General features: G+C 44.4%; 1 protein-coding gene across 1 annotated transcript; it reads right to left on the bottom strand.

Annotated features, from left to right (window-relative positions):
• Window positions 1-27270, bottom strand: nherf1b (NHERF family PDZ scaffold protein 1b). Its single transcript, XM_030407006.1, has 6 exons — window positions 26188-27270; window positions 9191-9361; window positions 6441-6594; window positions 4465-4508; window positions 1670-1789; window positions 1-1460 (listed from the first exon to the last, which is right to left on the bottom strand). Exons 1-6 carry the CDS (start codon window positions 26830-26832, stop codon window positions 1323-1325), a joined length of 1272 nt encoding a protein of 423 aa, XP_030262866.1. The 5' UTR covers window positions 26833-27270; the 3' UTR covers window positions 1-1322.

Raw genomic sequence — 27270 nt, 5'->3', positions numbered from 1 at the left:
TCATGTTGTTGTGATGACAGATTTATTACAGTATAGAAATCACTGCTTACACAGACTACAAAAAAATTCTTCATATAATTCCTCATCATTCATTTTGAAATATCATCACTACTCTCAATACCTGACAAACGCATTAAACTCTAGTGAAGCGCAGACATTCTTTAAGAAATACATCATCTCAAAGTTACAGATTTTTTTTTTAAGACACTGATAGAAATGTGTAAAAATGTCACAGAGCAATAAAAATATCCCATATCCTTAAACTGTGAACTGAAGAGCCAGTCAGTGGACACGGTGGCAAAGTGAGGACAGTATAAGTTACTCATAATAAACTAGTTCACATTCAATAAAAGAGGACGCCATGTGTTCAGACAACGTTCGGATACACGTGATTAAAAATGAGCTCTTTCATTTCGGAGGGTTTGGATTTATGTCAGAAATGTAAAAATATACATGAAATATGAAATATATAATATATACATACATTATAAGAGAACCCACTTTGTTTCCAGTATAAAGACAGTATTTCAAAAAAGGGATTCCAAAAAGGATTCGGTGTTAGAAGTAATTCTATGAGGAAAGCAATCTGAAAATATCAGAAGGAGCTCTGACAAACGGAACGTGCGATCTTGAGATAATGGCATCTCACCTTCTATACTAACATGTAATCTGTCATCTTCAAAATCTAAAGACAATCGTGAAATAAATGACCTGAAAGTAAATTGAACTCAGTCTCGTGTCAGGACGTTCCCTACAAGCTAAAAAATATAAATGAAGAACTGATTGTCAGGCTGGTTTAATGTGACTGGTCCCTTTTGTCTTTCTAACAAAAGACAACTTTCAAACATTTTAAATGTTAGTATAAACCTTTAAAAGATAGACGGAGGAGTGCTTTGTTAAAAGGCGTTTCCACAGGCGTCAGACTCCTGCCAGCAGGGACTGTCAGGGTCCACACACAATCACACACACAGAGTAAAATGGTGGATTCATGCGCAAAAACACATTCTCAACATGGTCCAGTTCTCCTTCATTGGCATACGAATCATTCTTGTTAGTTGCACATTATACAGGAACAGTATAATATCTGGATTAATATAACATGAAGAGTAATAATAATAATAAGAATACTATATTTTACAGAACGGCTTTGATTTGTCGGCGGCCAATAGTTAAAAAGCGTTTTTTTTAGTGTCATGACAATTAAAAAATGTCTCTCTGCCGTCTCTCTTTAAGAATCACTACAAAATCTGTGTGTGAGTGTGTGTGTGTGTGAGTGTGTGTGTGTGTGTGTGTGTGTGTGTGTGCGAGGCGAGCTGAGAGGCCTATAGGTTGCTGAAGAGTTCGTTCTTCTTGGTCCAGTCCATTGGCGGGGCTCTCTTGTTGGAGCGTTTCTGGTGGGCGAGCTCTTTGACCTGCTGCAGGGACAGGTTGAGCGCTGGGATGGCCTCAGAGATCAAACCCTGAGCAATGAAGAACGGAGAAAAACAGGAAAAAGTGCAGATTGTCAACATATTTCATCAAGAACGTACATCCTTCCTTGTTTGATACCTTCCCTTGTACTCAAACTGCCACAGATTTTGTCAACATTAGATATCATACGGAGGAGCAGTCATTTTATTTTCAATGCAACATGTTTTATTTGTGCTTCAGAGCATTTCCTGCGACGTACCTCAGGTGGGGTGTTTGTAGGCGGGGTTGTGAGCGAGGCGTTGGAAGAGGCATTGGAAGGCGATGGACTGATTGACAGCTTCGAGTCCCTCTCTGCCTCTTTGGCCCCTCTACCGTTCACCTGGAAACACAAACGCTCATCAGCATCACTTCTTTCAGAAAAAAAAACCATCAAATACACAAAAAACCTCATGAACATTTTGCCAGGAAGACTGAGCTGCGAGAGAGTCACATTTCAACAAATGACATTGGGGAAGTATCATTCTTTTTTTCCAGCTGTGGTGCGGTACCAGACCACACCACAAGGGGGCAGCCTTGCATTTGAGTTGGTTATCCGTTGAGCGCAGGAGAAATCTGACATTTCAAACATGCCAACTAGAAAAGACAACCGAAGAATAAATAATGGTGAGTTATGATTTTTCTTTCTTGGCAATTTTACTGTCAAACATGCCTCATTTTGCCTCAATTTATTGATCTGGGAATCACCAAAAAGAGGTATTAAGTACATCTGTGGGCAGGGAGAAGAAGTTGTTATGATTTGTATGAGTGGTGGAATTTGAGAGCACTCTTCCTGTGTCTCTTCTTGGGTGAATTATTCAACATTTGTCTTTGAGTTTTCATGTAGCAGTTGTGAATGTGCTGAAAAGGTTACAGGACGAGGCATTTCAAGTATCAGTATTAAAGTCTCCAGCCCACTGAACATAAGCCAGTTAAACCTACTCATGTTCAAGGACTTTTTAACCCACTCCAAACCACCGGCCGTAAGGGACGACTTCTCCCTGAACTCTCGCCCCACCCTACCTCACAGCTCTCCAACCTTTTAACAAGCATCTGTTACGCAACAATACGAGGAACATGTTACTTTACTGCTCCGGTCCCTCAGTAACGGGAAGCCCAGGTCAAGCTTTTCTTTGCATAATTGGCTAAATGCCCGGGAGTAAGGCAGCCGCAGTCAGCACCGTGGTTTCTTTTAGTTTGTGTTCTGGTGTCTTCATCCAAGTCTGGAGTTATCGCTATCTTATTATCGCTGTTTTACATTAAAGTCTAGTGTGTTCAGCTGGGAACTGGACACTCTGGTAACCTGAGAGAACCTCAAAAAGCATCCCTGTGATGCCACTCACAACCAAGGAGAGGTTATAAAAACACACACGCCGCGTACAGTTTGTGTTTATGTTGGAATGTAGACGTAGACATTTTGATGTCTTGCTGAGAGTTATGTAACATGACTGGTACCATTGTCACTTCTGGGCTGTACATATAAAGCTACAGCCAGCAGCTGTTTAGCTTAGCTTAGCACAGGCAAGCTTTCAGTGAGCCTGGCTCGGTCCAAAGGTTACAAAATCTGCCTACCTGCACCTTTAGAGATCACAAATTAACTTGTTATATTTTATTTGTGTTATCTGCAAAAATGGGAAGTGTAAAAACAGCATTTCAGCGTTTCATGGGGTCAGTATGTGCTGGACTATTTCTTGGCTGAGAGCCGTAACTTCCTGGAGCTTCTGCGTTGCCTGGCAACTACAGTCCGGCACATAAACACCCCTGTTAAATGATTATTAGTCATTTTTAAGGTTTGTTCAGATAGAAAGTCAAAATTATTTCCATCTTGTGTAATTTGCTGAATTTGACTGCAGCTGACCGTTCGTATATTTATTCTCCTACAGCAAATGTATTGGCTGTACAAATGTTAGCCGTCACGTTATACTAGCTGGCTAGAGAAGGACACATCCACAGTGTCACTGGAAGTGTTTCTGTGTGTTTGCTTTCAGCACAGCCTCTACATGAACTCAGAACTCAGCAGATACTGCTCCTTTCTGTTATTTCCCTCCGGTCCCTCTCCTTATTTCCACCTTGTTTCACCATGTATCCCCGACAAATTTGAGTCTAATTGCATCTTTTTTTCGCCTTTATGCACTGTTGAATTGCCTCTAACAATAATTTTATATTATGTCTGAACACACATTTGTTAACATATTATCAAACAAGACACTGCGTATTAATTGGTGAGCATTAGAGGTGCTGATAGGCAGATTGTGCTATCTTTAGACAGAGCCCGGCTTGCTATTATCCTATTTCCAGTGTTTATGCTAAGCTAAACTAACCAGATGCTGGCTGTGGCTTCATATAACCTTTAGACACCTCGTCATCATATCCCCATTACTAATGATTATTGGTCAGAACAGTTCAAAAGTGTAGCGTCTAGTTTTATATATATATATCATATATATCATCATATAATCCACCAAAAACTTTTATCTCTTGGATGATTTGTATTTTGTATACACAATCTGTCCTTGTTCACCTTCAAGTGATTCCAAGCTAATAGAGTTTTAGCTGGGTGTGGTTTTTCCACACATCACCATACAATGAACACCAGAACATTTAGACAATCGCAGGAAAGTCGGCTCACTACACGTCTCTGAGATTTATAACTCACTTCACCAGCGTCTCAATTCTCTGATGTGGCAAACAACACCTGAGAGAGAAAAGAGCTGCGTGTGACTTTCAAACGCTGTACGACCTTGGCCGGCTGGACGGCCTCACGAGGAGCCACAGAGTATTCAAAGCAGAAGGCTGAAGTATTGTTATCGTCCTCTCTGCCAGGAAGGAGAGGCTCCATCGGTGAGGAGGGAAGTTGCCGCTGTGGGGGACCGACAGCTCTTCGCGCACTTCAAAGTTCAAATCCTACTTTTGGCTTTGCTCTAAAGACGATTTCCACACCAAATGATGGGCTCTACACTCTTTCAAGTGTCATCCTGTGTTTGCCTCTGTGGTATTTATGCTGCTGGTGAATCTTACCTTCTCCTCCATCCCTCCATTCATGACGGGCTCAGGCAGTGGACCTGCAAGCATGAGAATAACACAAGAGTCGGTCATTAGAGTCCAAAAATGCAACTCTTTCTGTCTTTCTCGGTCCGTCAAGACCAATGAAGTCCTTTAGTCCTCCACCATCAGAGCAGGAAGCTCCACTCTGCCAGATCAAGAGTCTTTCTGCAGCTCACCTTTCATTCCACTAACACCTACTCTATTACATGGCACTGGTATGAGCTGATCATCTATTATTCACACATGGTTCATCTTCTATGAGATGGTGCTCTTCCTGGTCCTCCATACCTCCCCTCCTCCTCCTCCTCCTCAAAATTAATCCCTCCACATGTCAGATAGCTGTAGTGGAACATTTTGAACATCATCCCAGAGGTCCGACACGTCCCTTACCTTCCATCCCTCTGATCCTCCACACAGCCCAAAAAATGTCTCTAAGCTAATGATTATTAGAAGCAATAGCAGCAGCTGCTCCGTCAGAGTTTATCTGTGACTCACGTCTTCCTCGGGTCTCTGGTGTGTATATCTGTGTGTGTGTGTGTGTGTGTGTGTGTGTGTGTATGTGTGACTCTGAAAGGAGCCTCTCCAAGTCCAAACACAGTTCTAGCTCCAGCCTGAGAGGCCACTTGGAGCAAGCGCCTTGGAAACCAAACAAAGCTGCTGGCCAGCTCAGAGAGAGGCTGTGTGTGAGTGTGTTGAAGCTAAGAGTCAGTGTAGGCAGGTGTCCTCTGAGTGGGCAGCATGGGAAGTGCAGGCAGTTACCTGGGAAACACCTGACTGGAATCTCTCTCCTGCAGGACCTTTTATTATTTTTTCCTCCCGGACTGAAACACTGAATCTTTTAAGAGTCAAGGAGATTGTGAAGCAGTAATGTGCTTACTAACAGATCTAACTTATTTATTAATGATCAGCTGGGAGCACTGGGGAAAATATTTCAAAACATCAACGCTTCAATTTCTGAAAATAGTGGGTGATGTGCTGGACTACGCTCACTGTATTGTTTCCCTGGCAACATTTCCAAATAACAAAATACATTAAAAAAAAAGGGTAAAGAAAACAGACATTTGTTCAGGCAAGGACACACGGCACCTGCCAGAGGATCTCTGGCTGTGGGATGGACGGCCTTCAAAAACAGACACCGACTCACAGACTGTACTAGAGCTCCACCTGGAGGCTGTGGTAGGTACACCAGGGCCAGGGTCAGCTCCTGGGGGTGATCATATGTGACTGTTTATTTTTTTTGAGGGACTAGAAGGCAAAAAGATAACCAGTTGAATCAATCATGTCTTAATTTACTGAGCTTGAAGGCCTTGGAAATATCAATTTGACAAAAAGGTCCAGCCATGGCTCCCATTACTGGAAGGTTTCTGAAGCTTTCAGCCACATCTCCTGGCTTTCATCAGAGGACGGCATTATATATCATGAGGGGACTGACGTGTCACATAACCCTTACCCAAGTGATAACAACCCATTCCATGACAAGTGAACAACCTCCATCTACTGACAAGATGCAGTTGAAAGATTCAGGAAATTGCTAAAATTTGGCCTTTCTCTAATTGTTTTCTAATTATTTTTTGAGATTTTTGACTAGACTTTTGTGAGAGAGAGAGAGAGAGAGAAATCTGCATTGATGCCTTCCCTCTTGACAAACAACAATGTGCCTGAGTCAGACTCCAATCTGTCTGATCTGATCTATTTATGTCTAAAGATTAACTTTCTACTCAGGGCCTCGACATGAAGTCGGGGGCAGGAAGTGTCTCAGTGTCTCTGTCTGCGTGTCTTGGCCGAGGGAGAAAGAAAAGTTAAAGAGTCAAAGAGACGGAAAGATTTAAAGGAGGAGGGAGGGAAAGAAACCGTGTGAGAGACTTTTAATTTGGTGGGGTCGAGAGGAAGACAGGAGGAGACGGATCTATTATCCGCATCATGTCTACAACCAACAGTGATCCTCTCACCGGTGAGGTGCTCCGGGGTGGGGCTCACTCGGCACCTCTTGAAGAAGGCGTCTGTGTCGGGGTCCACCACCAGCAGACGAGCCACGCTCCCTCCCACTTTAATGGCCGCCACTACTTCTGAGTGTGTTTTCCCTTCCACTGACACGCCATTCACCTGAGGGAGGAAACGCGTTTTATCAAAACCAGACAACCTTCAAAATTAAACAAAAAAAAGTTACTATTCTTTTTTTTTTCTTTGTCTTTGTTCTCGCACAGACGTGAACAAACTGTTTTCATCAGTCAGGATTTCTTTGCCAATATTATCACTCTGTCTGCCAGAGGCTCCCAGGGCAGGAAATCCTGTGTGTCCTCGCACAAGTGTATGTACGTATGTGCGCGCGTGCACACACAACACAAACACACACACACAGACATTCTTTCAACCTCTAACTTACAAAACAATTGTTGTAACGTGCTGACTCGCCCCGCCGCCCTAAGAATTATGATATTCTTTGGTTTAGTTTGTCCTTTAAATAAATTTTTCTCTCCATCATGTTTACCGGTTTCGTGGTACGCGACTGTGTGACAGCTGTACTCTCTGGTATACAGTAACTCAGCGTGTCAGGTGGCTCCCTCCCACACCAGCTGAGGGTTCTGGGATAAAATCACCATGGGAAAGCACGTTAGAAATGTCTCGAAGGGTGTGTGTGAGTGTGTGTGTGTGCGTGTGCTTAGGTCATAGGGTGGACCTGCATGTCTAAGCCAGTCCCACAGAGGAAGCTGGACAATAGCTGCTTGGGCCAGTAACAGCGGTAACAATGGCCGTCCTCTCCCCACAAAGGCCCGCTCCTCAGTGGGTGGTGTGGCTGTCTGGGGCCCTGTGGGGGACTGGAAACCCTTTCGCTAGACCCTCAGAGACTCCGTCGTGCTTTTAATCCCCCCCGTCTTCCTTTTCACTTTACTCTAGTTCATTCTATTGCTTTGGGAGGCGCGTATGACTGTCCACATCAATGGACATGCCGCTGCACTGATTTGTTAAATGTGTTTTAAAAGAATGTACTATGCTGAATGAGTCACAGCCGTTTATTGTTAGCTGCTTCTGCTGGCTAGAATAATGAGTGGAAGTATGGCAGGTTGTAAATGAAAAGCGGACATGTGGCGTGTGGTAAAAATACAGTGACAGCTCTGTCTTTCATACATTCGGACATATTGCAATCACTTTTTTTTGTGGCGCACAACAGTTTTTATCAAACATTTTTATTGCCACGCTTTTCTGCAGATGTGTACGACACACAGTTTATTTTGACAATCCTGCATTGTAACCGCAGTTATGTGATGTGGAAATTATAGTAACACATGTGGTAAAATCAGATTTTTGTGCACACACGTGTCTCACAAGGGAAGGGAGACAGAGCAGACCCCTGACCAGTTAAGAAGCTGATTATTGCAGCGTGAGGCTGCTAACAGTGACAGTTACATCAGAGTCGTCTGGAGGATTTAAGACCCCACACAGCGGCTGTTAGTTCACCTCACATTCCTCTGAACACACAGTTAACTTTGGGCAAAGGGCTGACAGAGTGCAGTATTCACAAGACCTGGAGGACTGAATCATTTTTAGTGGTAGTTCTGTCAGATTACATTTCTGCTGCAGTAAAGTATTCAACTTGACTTTGACTCGAATTTTCTCATAAACCAACATGTTTCTCACCGAGACGCAGTGTGGATCTTTGAGAATTTAAAAATGGTGTTATACGCCCTCTGAGAACCGCTTTTAACTTCAACATTTTAAATCCTGAATTGTTTACATCCACGTTCTCCAGCTTGCAGCCCTCTTCTTCTCTGCCTTGTTTGGCACACTGCTACACTTCTTTGCTCATCTCCACCACCGACTGTCAACGAGCAGAATATTGTGAAACCTGCTGCAGGACTGTTTATTACCTAAAGCGTGCACCTGCCCTCGTGCACACACAGCATGCAGACAAAATGAGGACCCACTTGTAAAAACATTGCTCAATAGCTCAAAAGTGTGCTAAAACTCCACAGGGGATTTCTTTAAGTCAGTGAAACACTAAAAGTAATCAATGTTACTGTGTAATATTAAACAGTAATGTTAAAGCAGAATTTTACTTTTGTAGTTGGTTGAAGTAGCACTTTGAAAGACTGCAGCTCCTGATTATTTTCATTATGGATTCATCTGTGATTATTCTACCAATTAATTAATTGCTTTGTAAACTTTTTTCATGTAACCAGTCCCTAATTTGTTCCTTTTATATTCTATCCTGATACAATATAAAATGTTTCGCTATATATTTTAACCTGGTATTGAGAAATTGCTTTTTTTCTACTTCTTTTGGAAGTAAACAGTCTTTCTTCCTCATGCCTCATAGGTGAAGCCTGATTACGCAACACACCATTCTTCTTTATTTCTGTCCCAAAAATAAATCCCTGTAGGCTGCTTGGAGCGGAAGTACGGCAGACTAATCAGGATGCACTATTTGGATTTGGGTATTTCTGTGCAACTCTGATGACTCTAATCAGTTCCTCCTTATAAAAATGAATTGAAAAGCACATTTCCTTTAAACTGCTGAGGACTTACTGTACATTAATGCCTGTTACATAACGGCAAACTCTGGCAGCCTGTTCAAGGGGTTTCAACAGGATGAAATCATCTGACTGGAACAATGATAATGTTCCTGAATATGCCTCTTATTATAACTGAGTTACTGCCTTCATGGTCTCACATTGTTCTGTCATTGACCTTATTAAAGTACCTGTACTATCCTGTCCTGGGGCAGCAGGCCGGCCCTCTCTGCGGGAGAGTCCTCGTCCACAGCTCGGATGTACTGGCCCGGCCGTGCCCGCTCGCTGTGCAGGTTGAAGCCATATCCGTTAGACCCTCGCTGGATCACGCAGAGACGTGGCCGCTGTTCGGTGCACACCTCCTGGAAGAGGGAAGAGGAGAAAGAACACAGATACAGTGTGTTAATACACTTAATACACATACAATAGGCTAATACATATGCTCTTAAAAGTACCTCCACCATGGGTGTGTGCTCCGGAAGAACAAGAGGCACAAAGATTACGGAGAGCTCCTGTGATTCGTTAACCTTGAATATAAAGCCGAGGTTGAACATACAGGTGGCTGCTGCATGCTGGGGTGTGTGTGTGCAGTTTGTTTTTGACAATCACGAGCTGCTGTTTGACTCCACGTGACTTCAATCTGCTCGCCAGGAAGGAAGAGGGTCTCAGAGGCATGTGATTGGAGGTTTGTCGTGGAGAATCTGGGGAGGGGGTGGACGGAGGCAGTCTGCTCGACTCTGGCCCTGCCGGCTGGAGGAAGGGACCGGTTCCGGTGTGGTCTGCGAGCACTGCCCACTCCAGGCTCCGAGGAGGACAATGGAAGCTGGGCGTTGACCTCTGACCGCTCCACCCCCCCTCCTCGCCCTATCCCATCCAGTCCAGCTCTGGGATGGCAGGAAGAGTTAGAGCTGTATTGTCATCCAGGAAAAAACTCAAACTAAGAACCTCCCTTCCGCTGTATGGATAAAGCAGTTTCTTTATTTAGCAGAGGGGGCTTTAATGGCTCGGTCTTCACAGAGGTCAGAAATACAGGAGCTACAGGAGAGGCAGCTCTGGTCAGGATAATCTTTGTCATTGTGACCAAGTCTGACCCGACACTCCTTCCACATCACTCCCTGTGTGCTCCCGCCTTCTGTCAACTGAACTCTCGAACACAATGAACAACTTCTATTAATAAGTAGAGTGAATGACTCACTTTCTAGAAAACACAGGCAAGACGCTGATTTATTAAAGCTACCTCACACTAAGTCAGTGGACATAAATTAACTTATAATAACTGATGTGGGCTGACTCAACACTTCTGTCTTATATACAACCTGACACGAGCACTGACTGATTGTCACTTCACTGGATTATGTAAGACAATTGTTCTACGCTAACACTCCTCCCACCTCTGACAAGAATTCAATATTTTTCTCTCAGTAGAGCAAAACAAGACTCTCGGACAAGTTACCTTCGGTCCCACTTCCAGGAATAACAAGCATGACCAATGTTAAGAAGAAGATATGTCGTTTCCAAATTAGCTGAGATTTTTTTTAAAAACCCACTTCGTAAAATTTGGACATTGGAGTACAGAGCCAGGCTAGCCGTCTCCCACTACTTCCAGTCTTTATAGTAAGCGAGGATAATCTGCTGCCGGCTGTAATTTAATATCTGCACAGATCTGAGAGGAGTATCTGTCTTTTCATTTGACTCTCTGCATGAAGGCGAATGAGCGTTATTTCCCAAGTATTCCTTTAAATTCCTGTCTCTTATCAAAGATCCTTACCCAAATTGTCTAAATATCTAAAACAAAAACATACTGGGAAATACTACACAGTGTGACACACCTCCGCAGATATAACCCATTAAATGTAATGGCATTACAGTTGCACAAGCAGCTGTCTGCTCTCATCAGTGATGCAGATTGGCCGTCTTTGTATCCGTCTCTGTCAAGTGCCCGCTAAACATCTATCCTGCTGATCAGTAGTGCTCCTGATGAGAGCCCGACACCAGAATGGCTACTGATTATGCGAACATGGGCATCTCTGATTGCGCGTCCTTCATCCTCTCGAGTGTTACACCCACACCTGCGAATGTAACCTTCTTTTATGAGCTCTTTAAATGTAAAAGATGCAATTCAAAGCACAGGCTGAACAGAAAAGAGCTGCCTTTTCTACCATCGCTTTGACTAAATGGTTTGTTTGGCTGCCGTCGGTCTGAAAGGACATTTGAGTGTTCAGTACTGACCCGCTCCACCTATGAAAGCCTGGAATTAGATAACAGATAGAAGAACTCGGGGAGCTCTCAACAATCTGTGCTTTGAACACCCAGAAGCAGACGTTAACACTGAGGGCCAACGACTCAACTGACTCGCTGACACTCATCGGGTGCTGTGGCTGAAGTTAGGCATCCCTGTGCAGGGAGAGAGGGTGAGAGAGGCTCTGGCAGGGACAACAGAGGAGGGTTTGTGTCGAAGAGGAGTGGAGGGCAGAAGAATCTCCACGCGGGAATGAAATCTGTGGAATCTGCTGAACGAGCGGGACAGGATGGGAACCAAGGACATGGCTACTTGTCAAATGTGTACAGTGTGTTTGTGTTCCTGCTGTACATCGCTTCGTAAACACAAGCTGATATCATATAACTCTGCATCATAGGCTCTTAAAAACAGTGTCATACAGCGAGTAAATATTCATAAATATTTGTTCCAGACAGGCTTAGTGTAGTCTTGAGGTCTCTTTAATTCATTACCATTTATATACTTCCTCTCAAGACTCTTTGTTTTGTTTAGAGTAGTTCTCAGAGCCTAGAGCATCTGCAGGCTCATGATATGTGGAAGGAAAACAAAAGAAAGATTAAGTCATCCTCCTCAGAGTAAGTTTGGTTGTTGCAAGCCTGCAGCAGGGCTGTGAAAACGCTTCCTCACATAGTGTGATGTTGACAGTCAACCCTGACACATTCAGTTCAACATAATTCCTCCTGTGTAAAAGTCTTTAATATCTTAAAAAGGATTTTAATATCTTTAAATAATGAAAAAAGGTTTCTGCGACTGCCAAGCAAATAATCTGAATCACACTCAGAAAGGGAGAGAGGGTCGCTTGTCTACACGGTCACTTGTCGGCTGTTGTAGGCTCTCGGGCGGGCATATCGGCTCATATCTGCTCAAATGAGCTGTCAATCTAATAGCTACCATCTCAGGATCTCTGGTGCAGAGAGGTAACAACATCGCTCCTTGAGTATCCCTAAAGTCTTTTTGCAGATAAAAGCATGAAAAATCATATGTTACTTAAATGGATCTGGAATAAGAAAAGACCGTTTTTGTTGGAGTTTGATGCACTTCTGAAACACCAAGACACACACACACACACACACACACACACACACACACACACACACACACAAACACACACACTCTCACACACACACACACACACTCACAAACACACACCCTCCTCATAATCACTAACCCTCTGTTTCACTTAAAAATCGAAGTCACATAGTTTTCTATTGTGTGAACTGTTCCTCTTAGCCCAGAAAAATAGTGTTTCGAGATGAACACACTGTCTCTGTGACACAAACTTTCCTCTGAGGAGGGGAAGTGTTGAACAGGAACTGTTGACACATCTTCCCTCAATATGCTTCCCCCCCTGCACTGCCTCAACTTCCTGACATGAAAGAGAAATCAATATATACAAAAACACACCAAATATATGCACAGAAACACACGTGCCCACCATCATGGGAAGGGAGGTTTTCATTAGATTGCATGTAGAGGATGAAGCGTCTCTACACAGCAGGGATTAAATGAGAGCGTTTGACGTCTAGTAAGAGAGGCCAGGCGTCGACAAGCCCCTTTCAAATGCTGGTTAGCATGATCACGAGGCAAATCTGACAGGGATTAGAAACTCAACTCGTCACAATCCGTGAATATAGACATAAGCTATGACACAGTGCTAATATCCACCCTGCCTTAACCTGAGTCATCCTGTAAAAGAAGCTGGATGTGAGAGGGGGGGAAGGAGGGAGGAACGTGATAAAAACACAAACTGTTGCACAAACATGGAAGAATTATTTCTACCGACCTTTCACATCACAGATTTCAGCATCTTACACTAACTTGTATTGTACACTAACATGTATGTTTCACCGGGGTTAATGTGCTGTAATCTCTCTGGGTCTGAACCAGTGACTTCCTGGTGCAACTGCTGGTTGCCTGGCAACTCGTCACTGGTTGCCATTTTTCCTTCTTTTTTTCTTCTTTTCCAGATCAGATAAAAAAGACATAACATGTTAATTATTGAGCTTTAGAGGTGCTGGTAGGCAGGTTTTGTTAGCTTAGAGCAGAGCCAGGCTAGATGTTTCCTCCTGTTTCCAGTTTTTATGACAAGCCAAACAGCTTCATGTTTGCTGTACACACACAAGAGTGAACTTCTGATCCAACTCTTGGCAAAAATAACAATTTTGCTTTTATTTCCTTTTATTTGATTTGATTTGATTTTTATTTTCAGTTAGTTCCATGGTGGATTTGCTTGTTTCAGTGTAAAGTGGTTTAATTTTAGTTAAGTTTTTAATAATTAGTATAGGTATTACAATACAACATACAGCATAATGCCACCTGTCAACAATTTGACCAAAAAACGAAAAAGCGATGTGTATCTAATTGTAAGTTTAACTATGATTTTTTTTCTCACAACAAGTTTTAGTTTTTAATTATGTTAACTTTAATAACCTTTACACACATTGTACCATTTAATCTTTTTCTTTTCAGACATATTTCCCTCTTCATAGTCGATGGATACATTTTACATTTCTTACGTCAGCACGTGTGTGTGTGTGTGTGTGTGCATGCTGCTGTGTGAGTTTTAACCTCACTGTTTTATAATGTCATGAGTAAATGTTGGACGCACTCTGCATTCTGAAATGTGAAATAGCTACTTATGGTTTGTTTTCCTCTGCGGCGACACAGATTGTGATGTATTGTACTGTCTCGCGGTACATGTAGACTGTGTATCATGATACCATTGTTTTCTCGGATGATGTATCACGAGTTGTCCTGAAATTCCCGGCTGATATAAAGTCTAGTAACTCTTTGAACTGAACGTCAGCAGTTCATAACGCTGAAACAGTAACGCTGACTTGGGTGGATACAAACTTAAGTAACACTGGGCGGTCCACATAAAGGGTTCTTTCTGTAGAATTGCATCATATTTGTTTGCACACCATCATGTCTATTGAACCAGCTCCGCTCTAACGTCTGCGGCTGTGAATTCCCTTTCAGACCGCTGATGTCTGAGTGTGGTTTGTGTCCCCGCTGCACAGGCTTCGATGGCTTTGGCAACAAAAAAAATAAGTGATTGCTTTGAATACCAATCGCCCCAAAACAATACCGGGCTCCGTGTTAATATTCTCAAAACACACTTCTGAGTCACTCAGCTGCCTCATAAATCTCACTACATCTGCTGCTTCACAGCACAATGTTTGTTTCTCTGTGTTTTCAAGACTTTACAGGTTCTACACCCAGAGGTTAATGTAGCCCTGTTTTAGACTTGTTTCTGGTTTTCTTCAGGAAACTGCGATAACCAAGAGATAAGACGCTGAGGCAGAGTTCAACTTGCAGGCCTCTGTTGTAACTACAACACTCCTCTCTCTTTACTCTCTTGAATCTAAAGTGAAGCGATGAATTCCTGAACCCCATAAAAAGCCATTTTTGGAGGAATCTTCGCTGCCTAGAACGTAACAGTGAATATTTAAACACAAATTACAGCTTTACAAACAGTAAACCAAAGGTCACAGATGTTATAGGCATTTTCATGGTCAGTCAAAAAAACGCATTTTTCTATCGTGGAAGAGATCCTAAAACTTACAGGGTAAAGTAACAAGGGATGACATTCCACACTCTCGCTAATTATTCTATTTTCTGCTGATAACATATGAGAAGAACTTAAAATAACGAATAAAATGAATTACATGAACAAAGCTAGCAGCTCTGTGAGGCTGAAGTTTGGCACAGCGTAGTCTTGTGTCTCCACAATGCTGTGCTGGTTCTAGAAAAAGGTCTGGCTGCACACAACATCATTCTGTTATAGAGAAAAAACACAACTGTCTTTAGAAACACAAAGCCGAGAATGCAGCGATGGTGCCCTGGCATTAAAATGGCTGAAACCCCACAAAAGAGGTCAGGGTTACTGTAACATGGTTGTTTCTGAATAGCAGAAACCAACCGTCTACATCTGTTGAGAAATGCTAGGCACAGCAGGTATGCTAACACGCCGTCAATGGCAATGCTAACCAGCTAATGAACATGATGTGGTGTGTATTTACATTTTACAGCATTCTGAGAACCATGCCACAAACATGTTAAAAAATGATTAAATGTCATTATTTATGTGTATGTTCCCTGGACTTAAAGGTCACAGGAGCACTGAGTCCTTGTTTTTACCTGGAGGCAGCCACAGGTGAGTGTTTGACAAGCCAAACTGATTGATTATCATCTTCCAAATAATCGCGCAGAGCATTAAAAAGCAGCCAACTACTGCCATTGCAACCATCCATCATGTTTATCACCCGCTGCCACCCTGTGACTAAGCCACCGCAGGTTTGCATCTCTCGGCCACTCCTGCTGATTCGCTTTGACACTGTAGCTGTAAGCGGTCTCTGGCGTGGATGGAGCAGTCTGTGTGTGTGTGTGTGTGTGTGACAGAGATGCCAGCGGCTGCCAGTTACTTCATATTTTCCCCATGCTTGGCCAGTGGTCTGATGTGTGACTGCGGGCCTTAATAAAGCAGCACACATTCGGTGTAGGACGTCTGTTGCTGCAGGCTTGTGTCATTCCCAACTACTCTTTTCTTGTTTCACATAAAAAGGTCACATACTGAAATTTCCTAGAATTAACACCTGACTGACGTATTTGCACTGTTCCTCCTCCTAACCAAACGTCCGCTTTTGGGCACTGACGACATCCAGTAAACTCAAATGAAAACTGTCAGACTCAGCTGATGTGTGCATGCAGATATGTCCTCTAAATCAGCCTCTCTTTCATCTCACTGTATCGCTCTTTCTCCTTCTTCTTCCCCCCCCCCCGTCGCTCTAATAAGAGAGGGCCAGCTTTCCTCTGAGTTCAGCCTCTTTGATCACCATAAAGAATAACCACTAAAGTGACACACTGCCAGGCACCATGGTTACTCAGTGACATGACAGATCCTTGACCCCCCCCCGCTCCTTGTGATTGTCATGTGTAGTTTTCGACGGCCTCAGGGGCAGACTTAATAAATGTTTGATGTGAACCTGGTTCCTTTTTAACTAGCACAGCAGAAGTTTTGTGACTTGAGCGTTTGGAGCGCACCACTCCTTCAGGCAGGAGGGGGAGTGTTGGATTTCAAGCTGGACCATTGAACCAGCTGCGAGGCAGGCAGAGGGGGGGAACAAAGCACCCTACTGTCCCCCCCTTCCATTTGAGGATGGGACAAACTGGTTCTACAAAAGACACCAAAGAAAGGTTCCACTGAGGCTTTCCGTTACAATAGACTCTTTAGGGGAAAGGCCTGAAAATAGAAAAGTAACGTCAGTCATCACAGCAGGGGTGCACGCACTGATAAGACCAAATGAGGTGGTCTTGCTTACCAGTAAGGCCTTGCATTCGCATTAAGATCTTTGAAAATGGAGCTGGCAGCTTCTGTTTTTTACTCAAGGCTCTTGTGCATCTTGAATTTGTCCACTCTAAAGTATACTATCAAAAAAATCACCACTGCATTAAGTCCACCACAAACCACAGAGTCAACATGTTTTATCTCCTCAACCAGTCTTCCTGTCCCTGACCCTCCGCCCTTGCAAACCTGCAAAACCAGCATCAGCGAAACAACCTCAAGTTTCTCTTCCACTTCTCCCACGCAAACACACACAGGGCACTGCACTATCTGGTGTGAGAAAATGCATTATGAAAGAGAAACAGAAAAAAGCTGCAATGACTTGCCTCAGAACGCAAGCAGAAGTGACAACACGATGAGGTCGCACTCACACTGCATACGGTGGCATACAAGCAAACGTTAAACACCAGTAGTTCATTACTTAGACCTCTCAGCCTCCTGTTGTATCCAGCTGGAAGTGGAGCGTGGAGGTGGCGGGCGATGATGAAGCCACAGGCGTTAGCGGGGTGAAGAGGTGGAGAGTTACTCCTTCAGAAAAAGTCACACTCTTTTCTCAAAATGTGCAGTGTGGCTTTACTGAGGCTATTGTTAATGGAAAATGTATATCTTATATCTATCCTAGAGCATGTACAAAGTTAAATGATGAGTTTCTAAAGAAAACATCAACATACTGTAACTGCAGGCCATCTACTGAATGTTTGTGTTTTGTGTTATCCACAGAAAGAACAGCATTCAGGGACTGCAGCAAAATGCTAACACCAACATGCTAACATGTTGATGCCTCGCACGTACGTTCACATGTATGTCTACTGTGTTAACGCTCTTATTTTAATGTATTAACATCATGACATGTGACAAATTGCTAATTAGCACTTAGCACAACAGCTGGGGCTGATGGAAATATCACACTGACATTGAATGAAAGCCAAAATAACAAGAGAAACATATTGCAGACCTGAATAAACACAACAACTAAGGGTCTAAAACAATGCTAACATGCTGATCTAAATCCCAAATTACAATTCATCCTGAGCAGAAGAGGACCGTCTGAACCAAATTTTATGTTAGTCCATCTTATAGTCTTAAATTTTTTGGGGACCAAGAATATCCAGAGAAGATTTAATCTCACTTCATCTCACAATTTGTTGAGATATTTCAGCCAACTGATACACGTGTGAGACCGATATTGCAATCTATATAACTTTGGACTGAGTGTAGACAAAACACCACCACCAAATAACAAACAGCAACAAAGCAAACTGCATTATTAACTGTTATCTAAGTATTTCAAACAATATCTTAAGTATTTCGGGCTTGATATTTCTACGCTGCCAACAGTTTACATTAATTTGTTCTGTCTTGGTTTTACTCGATGTATGACATCTCTGTCTCGTACGGTAGGAAGGGAGGTGGGAGACGAGGGGGTTGAGTCTATTTCAAGGCGAGCAGCAAGTCATTTCCCCTCCCTCCCACCCTCGGCAGGGCGCGGCCCTCCGGCTCATTGTCCGGCCAGGGGTGGTGAACCTTCAGCAGAATGGAGAGGGAATTGGAATGTGGCATTGTAAGTTCTCCGTCCAGTATCCCATGGGACCCAATCACCAGCAACCCCAACATCCACCCACTCACATACGCAGGGTTCAGGTTCCACCCCTGACCTGGGCCACAGTGGTCTTGGCCATGGGGACGGGACAGTGGTGCCGTTGTTTGGACTGACGTCACTGAGAGGCGTCAGCAAGCGGAAGTGATAAAAATTGAAAGGACGTAATCAATAGAGCGATATTCTGTTCTCTGGTGATGTAGAACTGGATCCTTCTTTGCTCAGGATGTAACATTTGTGCCTTCTGCCAGTTTTTGACCATGTGACATTTAAACAATAGTGCAGGCGGTCTGAACTCCGGTTAGCATTTAGAAAAGCTAATACCGGGTTGTCCTGTTGGCCTCTAAGACGCTGACCATGAAATCGTATTGTCTTGGTTAGAGACCTTCTCTTTCCCCTTACTTCCTGTCATCGCTCCACTGTCTGCTACTAAAAAGGTCCCGAAAACACCTACAAAAAGGCTATATCTTTCTGCACTTCGGCACACGCTGTTCCTCTAATGATACCAAGTGTGTGTCCAAAGCCCTTTTACATCTTCCACGGATCTTTCTTAAACACATATTGGAATGAAAAGTGCATGACTGTCCTGCTAAACACTGGTGGTTATCTTGGGATCGTTGATAATATCGTATCGTGAGTTGCTCCAAGATTCCCACCCATAATACAAACAAAACAGCTACTCCAGTGAAAGCCAGTGTGGCAGAGAAGTGTGAGTAGAGACGGCCTGTTACTAAAAAACAAACTGTACACAGAGATAACTTAGTAGAGAGAATCTCACCACTGCAGGTGGTAAGACATGAATGTAGCTGGGGCAGCATTAGGTATGAGAATGTGATTGTGTTTCCTTTGGTGCAGATTAGATGTTATTTACAGTTCTTTGATTCTTACTTATTGAGCGTATTAGCCGCTGTTATTAAATAAAATGAGTTATGTCTGCTGCCACACCCACATTATCAATGATTTATATATGAAGTATAACCAACTGTCAGATTTCATGCTACGCCTCAAAACTGGTTTATTGCTGCAACCCTGGTTCCACAACTACAATCGAATACTGCCACTTGATTAATATTCCTGGTTATTGATACAGCCAGTGTTTGGGCTGCAATGTTGTGCCCGAATGCGTACGATCGTTCATGAACTCGAACGTGAACTGAACATACTGTATTTCTGCCTGATGAATGTTAATGTGAATGTGTTCATTTTGGGGTTTGTGAACGGCGCGTTCTCACAGTTTAACTAAAACACACCGTAAACAGTATGTAGCGTAAAAAACACCCAATCTGGCAACACCAGCCACCACAGAGTTGCACCGCCACATGCATCATCAAAATGCGAAGCATGGGGGCAAAAACAAATGAAGGCAGCAGCACTACCTCAAACTCTGCCTCCACCATTATTACGGTAACTTCGTATGATTACTTAAAATAAACAAAAACAAATTTATGAAAAGGTCAGTGATGATCCAGGTGGGAAAAATCTTACCTTTTTGTGTAAACTTTGCCCACCGGGTTTCAAGAAGCAACTCCGTACATCAACAACAGCAAACCTGAAACGGCACATTGAACTAAAGCACCCGGCGAGCCTTTCAAGGTATGTGCGAGTGAATAAAAAATCAAAAGACGCGGCAACGGCGAGCCAAAACAGATCCTCTACCACCCACATCGCATTAACGGCGTACAGTAGCGGCTCCGCTGTCTTCATCTCCCAGCCGCAGCTGGACAACCTGGTTTTGCAGAATATTGTCAGAGAGCTGCAGTTTCAGTGTTAAAACTGATAAAATAATTGCTGTCTGTGGTTCTATATGGGCTGTGACAATAATTCTGAAAAATAATAGCTCGCAGCAACATATTGGGAAACTAGAGAACTAGTTCATGTAGAAAGTGAACTTTTCCAACACTGTTGGTTCTGGGACTTCCTCACATTACATCAGAATCACACCTTCGATTGCACTTGTTCACTTGTTCTTGAATATGCAAAAATAAATGTTGGCGTAGGAACACGATGAACCACCTCTGCCACGTCTTATCATGAAGGCAGCTTCCTCTGGAACACACGGCCCAACAATCAACAGAGAGCAGGAGAGGGAAAGGTGACTCCAAAACTTTTCTCACGGACACACACACACACACACACACAAACAAACACATGTGCGCACGCCCACACAAAACAAATATAAATGCTCAAAATTTGCCGTGTGAGCAATCGTCATGCGAGTGTGTGTGGCTCGATCAGATGAATCACTGAGTACATCTGATCCTGTCAGACAAACACCGTTACAAGCACTCCATTATCCAAACGGAGCCTGAACAATGTTACAATAGCTTCAATGATAATGAAACCAACCAACATTGCTGGAGATGCTGTTTACTCTGAGCAACCATTCACCTTGAACAACTGGCTATTCGACCGGCGTCTGTGTCACTGCGTAATATTTTCTGTTTCGCTGTTACTCGCTCAGACGCAGCGACAGTTTCTCTAACCCTGAAGTTGTCGTTTTTACTGTCCTGCTACGAGCTGCCGGGACTCCAGGGGGGTGAGAAGAGGATCAAGACGACGGGGTGGGGGGGGAATCTTCCACCGAAAAACAATGACAGGAAATGAGCACAAAACGTCCTGGGGTCTGTACACTGGCCAAGACTCCCATAGACAGCAGCAGGCAGCCAGAAACACACCCCTGACCATCCTGCTTGGAATAGTTACTGAGGGTGTGGCTACTTCTGCCTCTAATGCACGACAAATAATCATAGAAAGCTGACGTCCATTCTATTAACAGAAAAGTCGTATCAATGGGCTATTCCTGAAGGCATTACATCAGGTGAACGTGGACTGATTACTCAAGTTATTTTCTCCTGAGGGTTAGGGTTAGACATAGGCAGGCATGACAGCACACAGATAGGAATGTCACATGGATGTGACGAAAGCCATGGCTGAATGTATCCTTTAAATGGTCAATAAAATATGCGATTGTCATGGACTGTGAAAACTCATGATTATCTTTTGCTCTCGGAGACAGGCAAACTAAAGAGACCTTTGTCAAGCTGTGCAGTGAAGGTCGTACAGCGGAGTGTATACAAATATAGACCGAATCCTCCCACGCAGCAGCTTGAGGATGATTTGTTTAGGGAAAACACGTCGTCCCGGGCAGTTAAGGAACCGCGCTTTCTATGTAAAAAAGCCAAGCATGTGTGGGGAAAGCAGCGGTGGGAGGCCTCGAGCTCTTTAATAAGCAGGTTTTATGTGAATGTGCAGATTAGAGGCTCAGATTAGAGGAGAGGAGCGACAACCAGCAGGCACATCGACACCAAGCCGCCACTAGAGATACTGGAGATCTAGATACAGGAGAGTCACACACACGCCTCCGAAGAGTCACGGCACATGCTCTTACAAACACTTGCCAAAGTACCAGATCCCATCTATCCTTGGTCAATTTCATCCGAAACAAGCACTCTTCTTCTCCTGTAATTAGTGTTTATGTAAGCAGCCGGCACCCATTCAGGGAGACTCCCAAAAAAAATTTCTCACCCTCACGCTCTCTCTCTCTCTCATGCTATCTTCAGTCTGAATGAATCACTGAAGAAACAGCCAGAGCAGTATGATGACACAAAATGTATTAAATGATGACCTGCAAAGCTAGTGAAATTATTTGCTTTTCATCAGTACTAAAATAACCGATTTTGAAGCCGTTCTCTGTTTTTTATCACTATCAATGGATTTATGTTTTGGACTGCTGGTAAAACAAAATAAATTTAAACTCTTTGGACTTGTGACGGGCTATATTCTGTAAAATAAGGCAACCTCACTCTCTAAGGGTTAGGGTCACTCTCCAAAAAATATATTTCAATAAGTAACTGAATATAAATCGTGCAATGAATAGTCGTCGAATGGCTGAACTAAAGACGACTGGTCAACCCTGTGAACATCTTTGTTTGGGGCAGTCCAAAGTCTTGTATCTAGGATTCTAGGAACCTTCTAGGAGCTGAACAGGATGTAGGTCATTTGTTTTTCTCTTGTGCTACAGATATAAAAACCCCAACTCACAATAACTTCTGATACCACTTACGCATCCAGTACCGGTGCTTTTCTTATCCCAGATTTAAGATCAGTTAACCAAACTGCATCGAACTCATTTGAATAAAAACTAAAAACTGACGCGCACGCATCGACAAGATATTTTTCTGGATGAGTTGATGGATCCAGATGGGTAACACGGTCTGTTAGAGGAAGAGGGATCATCTATTACCACTTCACTGCACTCAGCAAAGGCCGAGTAAAAGTTTTACTGCCTGGTAAACAAAACAGCGACCTTTGGAACCGATCAAGTGTTTTTGTGCGCGCGCGTGTGTTTTGTTCCACGATGACGACAGCCGCTCCTATTTTCTTCCCGGGCCACGCTCCATGTTTTGACCTCCATCGATGCGTGTTCCAGTTTTTTCACACCTCCCCTGCGCTGTCTCACTTTCGCCTACCTCCATTCTCACACATGCACAGCACACAAACACACACACACACACGACATCAGCAACCATGGCAACCGTGAGCAAGAGACTCCTGAGTTTCTGGAGAAGGCGTCTCTCTCTCTCGAACCCTCTTTTGTGTCCTTTCAAAGACGTCAGGAGTGCGGACGTCAGTGTGAATGTTGAACCGATGCTGTCTTCCAAGACTTTACATGGGTGTGTGTGTGCGTGTGTGTGTCACTGGCCAGTCACAGGAATGCCGGACAGGATGCAGGGAGAAAATTCCTAAAAGAGTCGATGTGAAAAACACACCCTGAGGTGCCTCTGACTGTAACACAGAGGCACAGAGGACTCTAAACTGCATCTCCCGAGTCCAATTTACACACTCTCACACTCCAAAGTGTCGTCTGTCCCCAAGAAACTTAGACTCGTACACACTGTGCTCTTGTATGAAACAGAAATGCATGATTTGTGCTGGATCTTTGCTCCATTTGTCAGGCTCTGGGAGGCAGCTGAAATTAAGAATCAAAGTGGTGAAAACAAGTTTGTAGGGGGACTATTGTTTGTTGCTACAACGCCACTTCCCTCTGGATTGCGTGCCAGTGTGAACGGCACGGTATATTCTTCGGACAAACAGCAAAAAACCTCAAGTGCTGTGGACAAGTCTGGGCCTTCTCTCTAAGTGAAGTACCTGAAACATCGACTGCATGCTCTGGATATGTGAATGTTGTCATTACACTGTTATTCTGAGGAAAACAATGTGAGGAAGCAGCGAGTGAGAGTTCCTCCACTGATACTGTCCTTCACGTAATTTCCTCCCTCGTCTTAATTGTAATCGCGCTTTTGCAACACATGCCAAATGTCGTCACAACAAAGCCCATTAAGTAGAAAGTTTAGTTGCTCAGGAGAGCTCCGGTATCGACAATGTGACATTTTAGTTGCACTCCCCTTCAACAGCTGGGTTCCCGTGAGAAGAAGTTGTTTACAACATCAGTACAATCCCTAATGTTTATCCTGTCTTACAAACGAATAGAAACATCTCAGCTTTCGTGCACCGAAAGCAACGAAATGTAACTTCCTGTAGAAAGACATTTGATTGTTGGGTGTCACCCCCAGACAGTCAAATGCTGATGCTTTAGAGGTCGGCATCTGACCAAAGCTACCAACTGAAAGATCTGAGATCCAACAATCAACAATTGAGCAAATCTTTGATGAAAAATATCGACTGGTTATAAAGGAACTTTGGTCGCTTAGTTTAGCGTAGCATAAAGACTGGAAGAAATCAGCTAGCTCTCGTAGGTCCCTGCATAACAAAATGTGCCCACCAGCACCTCCAAAGTTCACTAATTAACATGTTACACTGTGTCTCCTTTGAGTGTAAAAGGGACACGTTGTGTTTTAACAGGTGATTATATTGCCGACTGTGTTTACTTCATACTCTAGAATAAGCTCAGATAACCTGCTGCAAACAGGAGCTTCATCTTTACTGGAGATAACCGATATATTGTCTTGATCTTCTCATCTATTAAAGCTGATCCCAACATTACACAAACCAACGTGCAGGGCACTGCGTAGATTAATCCCACAACAGGTATTACTTCAATATAACCTCGAACTTGACACCTCACCACGACCTTACTTACATCATTGAGGTCTCACCATCTGTTTGACCTCCCTGACCTCCGTCAAACATACACTGAACAGCAGCACGGTCTACATGCTTGTTTATGGTCCCGCCATTAAAACAATGTGTAGGAAAGCTTTCATTTGAGCTTGTTGGGGGGGGGGGGGGACAGTTTCATCATTAAACAATATTGTCTCTATTAGACCACACAGATGCCAGCTTGGCTACCATCTGCCTCTCACATGGGCAGAAAATTAGATGCACTTGCTGATGTGTGTTTCCAGGCTATTAGACAGAGTGACAGAGAGAAGAGACGTGACCACAACAGGGTCTTTCTTGTTCATGATCTGCTGCTGTCTCAGCACACCGTGGCCCTTCTTCCCACCTCCGTCCCACCTACAGTCATGGACCAACAGAACGAGAGCTGGACAGAAACAGCCTCGGGGGTAAATATCCAGCATGCAGTGAGGGGCACAGATGTTCCAGACTGAAGGGACCCTCGTCTCCTCAAGTGTTTTTTAATGAACCCTGGGTTCACAGCAACACACACACACACACACACACACACACACACACAGACGCACACACACAGACAGACACACACACACAGACAGCGTGGCAACAGAAAAAAAAAGGGCAGACACAGCAACAAGTGGCCACTGCGGAGAGAGAATGTGCCCATAATGTTTTGCAGACGACGATCAAAGGCTGAACACAAATTCACTCATTTTGTGGCGATTAACAAAAATATAAAGAGACCAACTATTTCCTGTTGCTTGTTGTGGATGGGTTTTAGCAATGTGAGACATTTGTTATGGCTGATTTCAAACGACGCAAAGGCACAAACACCACGTCGGTTCAAAGTGTTTTCCCTGCTTTGGTGTGGGGCTGCAGCCTGTCATTGCTGCTCGACAAAGTCAACTCGCTGTAATAACAGAAGACTGAGCTGCTCTTTGAGGCGCTGAGACGCATAACAATCAGTTCAACAGCTTGAGACAGAGAGGGTGGTGATGGTTTTGGAGGAGTTCACCAGAAAAATTAAAAAGTCAGTCATTATCAGCTCACCCGACCTGCTGATGGAGAGTCTGGGGAAGTTTCGTAGCCCACAAAACTGTTTTGTTCTGGAGCTTCACAACAAAACATTGTTGCAGATGGGGACTTTAAAGGGGAATTAAAAATGACAACCTTGATAGAACTTGTTCAGCATAATCCATGTCTCCAGAAGCCCAAATTATTTGAACTGACGTTATTTACAACCTTGGTACGTGCTCTGTCAGACAGGGTGTGTGCTAACGCTTTTAGCCTAGCAGCTACCATGAAGATTTTGGCTTAAAAAGAGTGCAAATAATATCTTTTCATATCAGTTTGGGATCCTTTGGCTTCTTTAGACTTGGACTACGCTGGGTCAGCTGCATGGGGCCATTTTACGTTTTTTTTTTTTTTTTTTTTTTTTACGTTGTAAAAGAAGTCCCCATCTGCTTCAGTTGTTTCAGGGGACGTGGTTTTCCTGCGAAAGCTTCCAGAAATGTTTTTGTGGACTACGAAACTTCACCTGACTTTCCAGGATGATGGCTAAATTATCTTTTTTTTTTTTTTTTTTTTTGGTTGAACTTGTCCTTTAAATCACTGTTGGCTCGAGCCAGGGTGTTTGTCCTCCCGCCCACAGCACACGTGCAGCCGGCTGACCCTGCGCGCCCACAGCCGGGCAGCATGTGGGTGCAGCTGCCGGTGGCGTTACAGACGCAGAGCACCTCTTCTCTCTGGGGGAAACTCTCCTTCAGCAGGTTGAAAAGTCATTATCAAAGTAAAGCTGGAGGACGACGAGTGGTGACACGCTGCAGAAACTTTTTTTTTTTTTTTTTACCTGCACTTGTTCTACCTCACTCACCTTCTCAGAGTTGATGCTCAGTTTCTTCTCGACGTGCCCGTGGATCCCTCCGTTACTCTCCGGCACCGGCGTGGACTCCCTCGGTATCTCCTCCTTCACCTCCTCCTCCTCCTCCTCCTCCTCTACCTCGCCTTCCTCCACCTCGTCCTCTTTGGCACGCAGGTTTTCTTTCCCGTCTACCTCCACGTCCTCCTCCACCACCATCACCACCTCGTCCTCCTCCTCCTCCTGCTGCCGCTGCTGCTGCTGCTGCTGCTCCTCCACCACCACCTCCTCCTCCTCCTCTTCCTCGTCGAAAGGTAGCGGGACGCCGTCGGTGACGTACTCCTGCAGACACTTCATGTTGTGCTTCTTCAGCAGCTGCTCCGTGTCCGGGTCCACCACCACCAGCTCCAGCCGGCCCGCCGTGGCTCGTATCCGGGACACGACCTGCTGGTGGCTCTCGTTCTCCACGTCGTCCCCGTTCACGAACACCAGTCGGTCTCCGGCGCGGAGCCCCGAGGTCTCAGCCGGGCTGTCGGGCTCCACCAGCCGGATGAACTGCCCCGTCTTACCTTTCTCCCCGTGGAGGTGGAAGCCGTAGCCGTTGTCCCCCTTCTCCAGCGTGCACAGCCGCGGGCGCAGACACTGGCTCTTGCTCGGCATGTTCTTGCCTTCACACTGCTGCTGCTGCTGCTGCTGCTCAACCTGTTGCTGGTGGTTCAAAGTAGAAAATGACCAGAAGACCTGCTCAGGATGCTGCCGAGGAGGGGTGTGTGTGTGTGTAAACGAGTGGTACCCCTTTAGAAAACAAACACCCAACCCCCGCCTTCTCGGGGAGATTAGTCCGTGGGAAGCGGTGCTGATGTTTGTCCTACTTTCACACACGAGTCGAGGTCTGATCTGATCCTCTCACCCGCTGTAAATCCTCGCTGGTCTCAGACTGTCCTCCCTTGTTTCAGGTCCTGACCCTGTGGACTGAGGCTCGGGCTGGATGAAGTCACGCAGCGGCGGCAGGCGCTCCCTTCAGCGCGCGACAAAAAGTAGGAAAGCCACTCAGGAAGAGGGAGGTGCGTTCACGGACCAGCCCAGCTGGCCGCCTCA

Source organism: Sparus aurata, chromosome 23 (genome assembly GCF_900880675.1).
Source record: "Sparus aurata chromosome 23, fSpaAur1.1, whole genome shotgun sequence".
NCBI classification, from domain to species: domain Eukaryota; kingdom Metazoa; phylum Chordata; class Actinopteri; order Spariformes; family Sparidae; genus Sparus; species Sparus aurata.
Note: the sequence above shows the minus strand (reverse complement) of the source record. Positions and strands in the feature narration are given on the sequence as shown.